General features: G+C 43.9%; 1 protein-coding gene across 2 annotated transcripts in view; it reads right to left on the bottom strand.

Moving 5' to 3' along the window:
* Nucleotides 1–4,488, bottom strand: part of hyou1 (hypoxia up-regulated 1) — a 35,610-nt gene extending 31,122 nt beyond the window's left edge. The window contains exons 1-8 of one of the 2 annotated variants that reach the window (XM_068600749.1): nucleotides 4,295–4,488; nucleotides 3,356–3,431; nucleotides 3,014–3,107; nucleotides 2,795–2,873; nucleotides 2,479–2,633; nucleotides 1,846–1,922; nucleotides 1,562–1,743; nucleotides 714–829 (exon numbers count right to left, since the gene is read on the bottom strand). In XM_068600749.1, the coding sequence (XP_068456850.1) occupies nucleotides 714–829; nucleotides 1,562–1,743; nucleotides 1,846–1,922; nucleotides 2,479–2,633; nucleotides 2,795–2,873; nucleotides 3,014–3,107; nucleotides 3,356–3,425 (773 nt within the window). In that variant the 5' untranslated portion in view covers nucleotides 3,426–3,431; nucleotides 4,295–4,488. The remainder of the gene's footprint in view (nucleotides 1–713; nucleotides 830–1,561; nucleotides 1,744–1,845; nucleotides 1,923–2,478; nucleotides 2,634–2,794; nucleotides 2,874–3,013; nucleotides 3,108–3,355; nucleotides 3,432–4,294) is intronic. The other variant, XM_068600750.1, reaches the window with a different exon arrangement.
* Between the last annotated feature and the right edge of the window lie 6,298 nt (nucleotides 4,489–10,786).

Genomic DNA, 10,786 nt, shown 5'->3' with positions numbered 1-10,786 from the left:
GCCTTTATTCAGACATGTAGGTTAGTGGCCGAGTGTGCTCAGAGGATTTTATCCTCAAAAGCTCCATGTTGAGTGTATTTAAGATTAACGCATCAGTTTTCAGATACCGTTTTATCCGAGCAAGTAATACTAAATACTTGCAGCCGTGTTTAGCCCCTAGGGACACGCTTTTAAACTCCTATTCCAACACTGCAGCTTAGAAAAACAAAGGACTACTTATTCTATCTTTTGACTCAACTGGAATTAAAACATGTTTCCATAGTTGTCTTTGATTAGGAGAAAAAAAAAGTGGACTGTTAATCAGGTCAATAAACTTTACATGCTACATTTCCATTAGGTAGACCGGATCCTGGGTTATCTTCAATTCTCTAAGCCTCTTGTAACCACAAACTTTTCAGTACGGGAAGAAAAAAAAACACCATTATGAATTATGAAATAGAAAAATATATTATACAAATGAACTTCCATACATTATGAATGTATTAATGATGAACTAAAATGTCATAATAATTAGTATTGTTTAAAGTTATTACATTATGATCTTGTGCATTAGGTCAAGTATTTATTCATATGATTTTTCATTGTAACATGTCATTTATTTATTATTGAACACTTTTATCCCATTCTTAAAAACAAGGACACAGCTAATCTTAAACTACTCAATGCTCTACCATCAGATAGTAAACACTTCTCAGGGGCAATGCTTGACTCACCCGACTCCTCGGATCTGGAACTGGGGCTGGGAGCCAGCCTCCTTGGTTTTGACCATCTGATAAGTGACGATGGTGGCTGTTGTGCTGCCTGAGCCCATGTCATAAAACATTACATTCTGAAAAGGTAACAACATTAAAAGTAATTAGTCATGTGTAGCTTGTTTTCTTGCACAGTGACAGATTAATTCCCATCATGCATTGCTCTACCTAATGGTGAGATTCATTTAAGAATAAAGCTGTGGATATTCTATGTTTGTTATTGTCAACAAATCTCTGGAGAAGACCAAAACCAACAATGTGTTAAGTCTCAATACTTCCCGACTTCTTTTCTCCGTAAAATAGGAGTCACGTGTCATGTCATTGTGGCACAGCACATGCACAGCAGAAGGCTCACGAGCTGATTGACGCTCAAAGATCATGACCGATTAATTTCACTGATGGAGGGTGTGGCCATGGCCTGCTTCATAAAGGAGAGTTACATTTCTGCAATTATTGAAGAGATCTTTAACAAAAGATCGTTAACAAATGTTTTCTATTTGTAAACGTTCCATGGTATATCGATCGCCATCCAGTCAAGTGTCCACCATCCCTTTAGCCCCATCTGCTGTGAGCATTAACATTACAGCTCTAGTTACACAGAGCGTGTGTCGTACCACATACTGTAGCGCCCATAAGGTTAGAGAATGTGTCTCAGTCTATGTGTGATTGCCAACTGCTTGTGACTCTGTCCCGGTTACTAGATGCATACATTGGTACTTAGGCACACGGGATTAGTCAACGAGAAGAAAATATATAACATCAACAGGTTGATTGTTAATGTGTATTTGAGAGAATTGCTGAGAGTGGACCTTAACATTGTTGTCGATATCTTTCCTCCTGAACACCCCATAGTTCAAGGCCACAGCTGTGTTGTCGTTGATGAGTTGAAGGACCTTTAGACCGGCCATCTGTGCCGCCTGGAGGACTGCCCTGCGCTCTGCCTGGTTGAAAAAGGCTGGGACGGTGATCACTGCATCTTTGATTGGTTGTTCTGGGAGTTGGAGGGATCAGGAAGAGGAAGACAAAATGAATCGATATGCTTCACATTATCAAACCATAAATTGATGCATCGTCTTCCACGAAACAAACAGACCTGCGAAGTCCTGAGCAAGTCCACGAGAATAATTGAGCAGCATTCCGAGGAGCTCCTCAGGTGTGAACTGCATTTCTCTGGCAGGAGAAAAAACCCAGAGCCAGATTAATTGCAGTCCAAACCACTATCTATTGATAACATTTTTTGCAGGTTCTACTTTGGTATTGATGTTTTCATGTCAACTACTATCGTAACTCCGGGAAACCGTGGCACAGCGGTGAGCAGAGGTTGTCCCCAGCCCCGCTAGTCCATGTCGACGTGTCCGTGAGACACAACTCTAAAATTCCTCCCGTAGCTGCAACTACGGTGTACGAAAGTTAGATAGTCCTGATGCGGCACCTTTCATGGAAGCTTCTTTCACCACTGTGCGAATGATTCCTATGTAAAGAGTCTTCAGAAAAGCACTTAATAAAATTAAAATATTATTATTAACTCTAAGGGCTAAGGGCTACAGTGCTTCATCCTCAGTGAAAATTATAACAAGCATTAGTACTTGAGGGAGTTTTACTGTATACACCAAGAAAGTAAATGATTGCCTTGTGAGGTCAGGGGATTACCATGCTAACTATTAGAAAGAAACACATATAACTTGAATAGATCATGTATTGTATGAAACCGAGTAAAGAGACTCACTCTGAGTTTTTAAAGTAGACTGTGCCTCTTACTGGGTCTTCCAGCAGATGGTGCTCAGGGAAACGTTTCTGGTAGAGCTCCACCTGAAGGTTATCGTGCTTTTTGCCCAGGAGGCCTTGGAGGTGTCTATAAACAGTTTTGGGGCTCTTCACAGACTGAAACGAATGCAATATGGGACGATTAATAGCATACAAGGAGAAGATAGTTTGTAGTCAATTCAATTGTGGCACCATGAATTGATAAAGTACATGATATTCATGGAATTACGCAGACATCCCATTGAACTCAATTAAAGACATTTAACAACAAGTCCTACCACTCCCAAGGCACTGTCTCCTAAAAGTCTTTCATTTTCCTTCAGACATACAGCTGTGGGTGTTTTTCTCCTCGACTCCCTGCAGAACAACACAGCAGACATAATGTTGATTTCTGAAATGTATCTTCATGCTAAGCTTTATGGAAATATAAACTTGGGTGTGGGCAAACCAGGTGTGTGCGATCACTGTACCGTGATCAGGACAAACATTATACTCACTTGTTGAGAACAATCTCCATCGGCACACCAGGTTTCACGATTGCTATTTTCATCCACTCACTGCCGAGGTCAATGGACATAACCGCTACAGTCACTGCAGACACAAAGATGTGTTACATGAAGCTGCCGAGGCCAAGAGGGAACAAACACCAAAAACGCCACAGGTACAGAAGAACTGCATTGTGGATCTGTCTTATCTTAATAGCTGCATGTAGAATGGGAGTGTTGTAAAACTAGACTGGTGCTCTGCCTTTACCAGAGTGATCTCTGTTCGTTGACAGCACTGATCACAACTATTAGGAGGGTTTCATGTTAGGGAAATAAGTTGATGGCTCAGATTACCTGTGTGCGAGGGCAACATTGCCAGAACAAGACAGAAGAGAACAAGCGGTGCCATCTTTCTCCCCTCCATGACAAGCTGCAGGATGAACAGGTCAAACATTATAATCTTAATAGAGTTTCACAAGTCCTCATTCCAAACCACCATTGATAGAGAACACCTTCAATCCATGGTTCATCTTTGCACTGTCCAGATGCTTACCAATGTCACAGGACTTCTCCACAAGTAGAAACTGGGATATTCACATCACACGTAATTTACATCAGTCTTTTGCGCCATATCCCGCCACAGCTAATGTTTCTCTTGTCACCGACAGGTAGTGCCAAGGATATTAAAAGCAAACAATGCACCTGATCCCCAACTACATCATAGACAGTTCCAAACACGTGGCATTTACGTCATTGTCAAGTTCCGATGTTGGAGAGTCTGAGTTTCATTCTCAGTGGTGCAAATAATGTATTAAGGAGAGCTTCAAATGCAGAGTCAATGCCGTGTGTGTGTGTGTGTGTGTGTGTGTGTGTGTGTGTGTGTGTTAGAGAGAAATAGCACTTCTGTGGCCCACGTGAGACAGTGTCGTATGAATGCACGAATGGATAAAGTAAAAAAACATAAAAACCTGACTCTAATAAAACTAACTCGAACACTTGGTCTTCCCTTGGATGAGGTGGCTGGTTGTATATTTTGCTGATGTCTATTAGCTCTCAGCCTACTAGTTGTATACGACAATCATTGTTGAGCGTAATACCATAAACGGTTCAATTCAAGCGCAACTGGACAGCGCGTGCCGTCTTCGGACCGTTCAGTGTAAAATACATAAAAAATTATAATAAAAAAGCACAACAGAAGTTGACAGCTCAGCTACTGTTAGCTAGCTGCCTTTCTGACAACCATCTCCATGAAAGCATGACTGACACACTGTGCTGAGCAGAAGCTCAACTTACCGTACAACCCGACCGCAAAGCGAGTGTTGACTGTGCTATCCTGGGCGGGTGCTGAGGTTCTGGAGTTAGTTTTCCTGGTCTTTCCTTGATTCAGAACCGCTTTGTGTCACACCGCCGTTTTCCGTTCCCCTTATCACCGGCTCGTTCTCAGCTACCGGGCCCGGAACGCGGCGTCACCTCATTGGATCCACTGATGCCGCTTCTGGGAGGAAAGCTATTGTCAAGCTAACAACAACCACATACACGGTTTCCGGTTAGTATTTCAGTGCAAAACACAATGTAGCTCAAGAGCCAGGCATTACAAATGCAAATAACTGAAGTTATTTTTAATCAGGCACTAATTCAAAATGAATAACAGTAAATGGTGAACTGAGAAACTATGTATTTCATTTAAAAATAGCTATACATTCTTAAAGTAAATTTATATTACCTTATTAAGAATTTCCCCAAGGGGATTAATAAAGTGCATGTTTTGTTTCTTTTTTTTCTTATTAAGAAAAGAAAGAAACATGCACTTTATTATCCCTTTGGGGAAATTCTTCTCTGCATTTAACCCATCCTTGATTAAGGAGCAGTGGGCTGCCCTGTGAGGCGCCCAGGGAGCAACTAGGGGTTAAGTGTCTTGCTCAGAGACGTGTAAACTGTGGGGGGAATAGGGATCGAACCGACTACCTTGTGGTAACGGGACAACCACTCATCCCCCTGAGCAACAGCCACCCCTTTATATATATATATATATATATATATATATATATATATATATATATATATATATATATATATATATATATATATATATATATATATATATATATATATAATTTTTTTAAAGGTGCACAGTGCCTACTGCCGTATAGGAAAAACTTCACGTAATTTCACAAAAAACAGCGATGCAGTTATAAAACGGCTACCCTCTTAAGGGTTTTATTATTTGTGCAGGCAGAGGCGATAGATGTGCTCTTGTTTTGAAAGGGAAAACCCTCCCTCTCCTGTAATTAACTCTGTGTTGACTTCTGGTGCAACAACCGGTAATGACCCTCCAATACAGAGCCCGCCCATCTGTCTCACGCACTGCACCGTGATTGGTCCACGTGAGGTAAGTGACGTCGCAAAACTTCTGGCCACTGTCAATTGGTCCACGTCTAGATAGTGGGTGTAAATTGAATGACGACCCTTCCAGGGAAAGTGAGAGCAAACCACATGGCTCCTTAAAATTAATTGATTTTAAGTTAACTGCAGGCAAAATGTAATACGTGCTTTAAGTCTTTGGAATTCTTCAGACACCTGTGTGTCTGGAATGCTTCAACATTCCAACTATTGTTTTTCAAATCTTTATTAAACTTAAACTAATTATTATTTTATTATGTCTTCTGTACATATTTTGCAACTCATTAACTTCTTCATATTTTCAGCTAAAGAAAAAAGTTCATTTTTTCAAATATTCAGCTACTTAAAGACAGGATGGCAACTTCTTTTTCATATTTCTGACTTTTTAAATTGTGAATTATTAAACTTATTATGATTTTTTTAGAATGGGACCAAAAGGGGAAATCTTTTAATCATCTTCAACATTCACAAACATTTACCAGTTATTCATACGTTCAGCTAGAGACACCATTTGAAATTTCAAATGTTGACAAAACCTTCAACTATTATTCTACACTTTTTACCTTTTTTGTATTTTTTAAAATATTCAAAATTTGAAGCTCTCTATGAAAATAAAAATGAATGGTTTCCAGTGAAAAACATCTTCAAAACTTCTTCAACTCCAAAAGCTAAAAAGTCTGCCATGCTTTCAGCTAGAGACACCATTTCAAGTTTAAAATGTTGACAAAGCGTTCAGCTATTACCGCATGACTCCACTTATTGATAGCTTTCATAGTTTTTTAACTGTCAGCGTTTTTGTTTCATGCTTTTTCTCCACCTTTTCTGCCTTTAACATTGGTGTGTATGGCGCAGCTGAGAGCGCACAATGTCATACTTAGATTGCAGAGAGACGTCAGGATCTTTTGAAAAAAATATTTTAAATTTGCTGTCTACTCCATACCGTATACTCTTTCGGCATAATTTATAGCTCAAAACTTTGGGAATCTTCTCTTATGTCGTAAACTGCGGCCAATTCTGTACGATAAAACATCTGTCTCTTGGGCGATTTACAAATCAGGTACGATCCGCAGGGAGACATTGCTTTGGAGGGAGATTTGGCGGGCTATGGCAGAGAGAGGTGGACTTTGGCCCAATCCCAATCTCCACTCTTACGGATTTACAGACTTTGAGGCGCGCTCCCGCAAAGTCCTTGAGGGTTTAGGCGTGTCCCATTGTCAAATTGTCGAGTGCCTGAGGGCTGTGGGGCAGACATTTTGAGCCCTTTATGAACCCTTTCCGTAAGTCAACATTAGATGCTGACTTTGCCTAAGGGAATTACCTATAATGCTTTGCAACGCGAGGTTAAACACACAGTTCCCAATGGAGACGTAAAAAAAGGTAAATAAAGAGGCACGTGGACATTTAGCCAGGTAAAATACATTTACAACATTATGGAACATAAAAACACATGAATTAAAGGCAATTAAAGGCAAACAGAAAATACATATATTTTTGTAGATTCATCAAACATTTCATTTTAAGAAAAACAAGTAAATAAATAATTAAAAATGACTTCATCTTGTGAGGAAGATGTTCAAACTAGTGAATAAAAATAATAAAATAAATAAATAATTGTACACAATATGTTTTAATGTAGTCACGTGATTGGCTGCAATCTGCCATCCCTCCAGGACCTGTTTGCTTCCAGGACCTTGAAACGGGCAGGGAAGATTGCTGCCGACCCCTCTCACCCTGGACACAAACTCTTTGAATCCCTTCCCTCTGGCAAGAGGCTGAGGTCCATCAGGACCAGGACCTCCCGCCACACAAACAGTTTTTACCCAGCAGCAGTCGGGCTCATCAACAGAGCCCGGGTCCCCCGCTGACTGTCTCTGTCTCCCCCAGGACCTTTCCTTGTCCCCCTTGTCTCCCTTCTCTCCCCTGCACATCCCTCCACACATTCATAGTCACTCGCCACTTTACCCATCACCTGTCACTTTCAACAACCATAACCTCATTCCGTGCACATTACTTCACCTTTACTCTTATTATTGTTATTATTATTGATCGCTACCTTTATTTCTCATTTTTTTAATTGCATTGCTAATTATTCACTGCATATTTACTGCACCTTACTTATTTACTTACATTGTACTTATTATTTGTTTATCCAAATTTTATCTTATACTTTCTCTTGTATAGTTAAATGTTCTCTGTTGCTGTTGTTGTTGTTGCTGTGATGCACCTTCCGCCAGGACAAATTCTTCGTTTGTACCTACTCACGTGGCAATAAAAAAGTTTCTGATTCTGATTCTGATGTTTCAGTAAAGCGCTGTCCCATTCATATTCACGCCAGCTCAAGCCCTCACAGAATCACACACTCAACCAGTAAGCAGCTGACATCAGTGAGTCCTTGAGGGTTCAGGGCTTGAGGGCTTAAGGTGGAGATTGGGATTGGGCTTCCACCCTAAACCCTCAAGCCCTGAACCCTCAGGGACTCACTGACGTCAGCTGCTAAGTGATTGAGTGAGAAAGTCTGTGAGGGCTTGAACTGGTGTAAACATGAATAGGACAGCGCTTTGCTGCAACATCACGTGACTACATAAACAAATATTTTGTACAATTGTGTATTTCATTCTTTTTATTCACTGATTTGAACGTCTTCCTGACAAGATGAGAAGTCATTTAAAAGTATTTTCATATATATATATATATATATATATATATATATATATATATATATATATATTATGCTTGCATTCCTCTCTAATTCATGTGTTTTTATGTTCCATTTTTAATCCATAATGTTGTAAAGGTATTTTATCAGGCTAAATGCCCTCGTGCCTCCTTATTTACCTTTTTGTTCTTTTTACGTCTCCATTCTTCCATTGGGAACTGTGTGTTTAACCTCACATTGCAATGCATTGTGGGTAATTCCCTTAGGCAAAGTCAGCATCTAATGTTGACTGACGGAAAGGGTTCATAAAGGGCTCAAAATGTCTGCAACGGAACCCTCAGGCACTCACCACCTTGTGGTGAGTTGGATCAGATGGCAGGGAGACGGCAGGAAAGACCTGGCAAGCCCAAACGTGTTGTGAGGGTGAACTAGGAACGTCTGGCTGAGGATCCTGTCCGGAAGGTCTTCAACTCCCACCTCCGGAAGAACTTTTCACGCATCCTGAGGGAGGCTGGGGACATGGAATACGAGTGGACCTTGTTCAAAGCCTCTATTGTGGAAGCTGCCGCCAGGAGTTGTGGTCGGAAGGTCGTCGGTGCCTGTCGCGGCGGTAACCCCAGAACCCGGTGGTGGACACCGGTAGTGAGAGAAGCCGTCAAGCTGAAGAAGGAGGCCTTTCGGGCCTGGTTGGCCCAGGGGTCTCCTGAACCAGCTGACGGGTACCGGCAGGCCAAGAGGGCTGCACCTGTGGCGGTTGCGGATGCTAAAACTCGGTCATGGGAAGAGTTCGGGTAGGCCATGGAGAAGGACTTTCGGTTGGCCTCAAAGAGGTTCTGGCAAACCATCCGGCAGATCAGAAAGGGAAAGCAGGGCCTACCCCAGGCTGTTCTCAGCGGGGTAGGGGAACTGCTGACTCGGACTGGGGACATCGTCGGACGGTGGAAAGAACACTTTGAGGAACTCCTAAACCCGGCCAACATGTCCCCTGGGGAGGGGGTAGCGCTTGAAGACCTTGGGGTGGGTGCACCCATATCCCTGGCAGAGGTCACTAAGGTAGTTAAAGAGCTCCTTGGTGGCAAGGCGCCGGGGGTGGATGCTGAGATGCTGAAAGCGCTGGACATTGCTGGGCTGTCTTGGCTGACATGCCTTTTCAGTGTCGCATGGGGGTCGGGAACAGTGCCCATGGACTGGCAGACCGGGGTGGTGGTTCCCATCTTCAAGAAGGGGGACCGGAGAGTGTGTTCGAACTATCGTGGTATCACACTACTCAGCCTCCCGGGAAAAGCTTATGCCAGGGTGCTGGAAAGGAGGCTCCGACCGCTTGTCGAACCTCGCATTCAAGACGAGCAGTGCGGATTCCGTCCCGGTCGTGGAACAGTGGACCAGCTCTTTACCCTTTCAGGACTACTGGAGGGGTCTTGGGAGTTTGCCCAACCAGTCTACATGTGTTTTGTGGACTTGGAGAAGGCTTTCGACCGAGTCCTATGGGGGGTTTTGTAGGGGGTGCTGCGGGAATATGGGGTGCCGGATCCGTTGGCACGGGCTATCCGGTCTCTGTACGCCTGCAGTAGGAGTTGTGTCCGTATCCTCGGTATTAAGTCAGACACGTTCCCGGTGGGTGTTGGCCTCCGCCGGGGCTGCCCTTTATCACCGGTCCTGTTTGTGATTTTCATGGACAGGATTTCTAGGCGTAGCCGGGGGGCGGACTAAATCCGGTTCGGGGGCCTCGGGATCGCCTCTCTGCTGTTTGCAGATGATGTGGTCCTGTTTGCTTCCTCGGACCGTGACCTCCAGCATTCGCTGGGGCGTTTTGCAGCCGAGTGAGAAGCGGCAGGGATGAGAGTTAGCGCCATGATTCTCTGCCGGAAACCGGTGGATTGCTCCCTCCAGGTGGGGACAACATGCCTCCCCCAAGCGAAGGAGTTCAAGTACCTCGGGATCTTGTTCATGAGTGACGGTAAGGTGGAGCGGGACATCGACAGGCGGATCGGTGCGGCTGCAGCAGTAAAACAGGCGCTGTACTGGTCCGTATTGGTGAAGAGGGAGCTGAGTCGGAAGGCGAAGCTCTCAATTTACTGGTCGGTCTACGTTCCAACCCTCACCTATGGTCACAAACTCTGGGTCGTGATCGAAAGAATGAGGTCGCGGATACAAGCGGCCGAAATGAGCTTCCTCCGTAGGGTGGCCGGGCTCAGCCTTAGAGATAGGCTAAGGAGCTCGGACATCAGGAGGGAGCTTGGAGTCGAGCCGCTACTCCTTCGTATCGAAAGGAGTCAGATGAGGTGGTTCGGGCATCTAATCCGGATGCCTTCTGGACGCCTCCCATTAGAGGTTTTCCAGGCACGTCCAACTGGAAAGAGGCCCCGGGGAAGACCCAGGACACGCTGGAGGGATTATATCTCCCGGCTGGCCTGGGAACGCCTCGGGGTCCCCCAGAATGAGTTAGAAAATGTTGCAGCTGAGAGGGAAGCCTGGGTCGGTCTGCTGGGTGTGCTGCCACCGTGACCCGACCCCGGATTACCGGCGGAAAATGGATGGATGGATGGATTCTTCCATTGGGAACTGTGTGTTTAACCTCACATTGCAATGCATTGTGGGTAATTCCCTTAGGCAAAGTCAGCATCTAATGTTGACTGACGGAAAGGGTCCATAAAAGGCTCAAAATGTCTGCAACGGAACCCTCAGGCACTCGACAATTAGACAATGGGACACGCCTAAACCCTCAAGGA

The sequence above is a fragment of the Clinocottus analis genome, unplaced genomic scaffold (assembly GCF_023055335.1).
Source record: "Clinocottus analis isolate CAN_PGR_092001 unplaced genomic scaffold, fCliAna1.0.p SCAF_5, whole genome shotgun sequence".
In the NCBI taxonomy this organism is placed as follows: Eukaryota; Metazoa; Chordata; class Actinopteri; order Perciformes; family Cottidae; genus Clinocottus; species Clinocottus analis.
The sequence above is the reverse complement of the archived record's forward strand: the minus strand, read 5'-3'. Positions and strand labels throughout refer to the sequence as shown.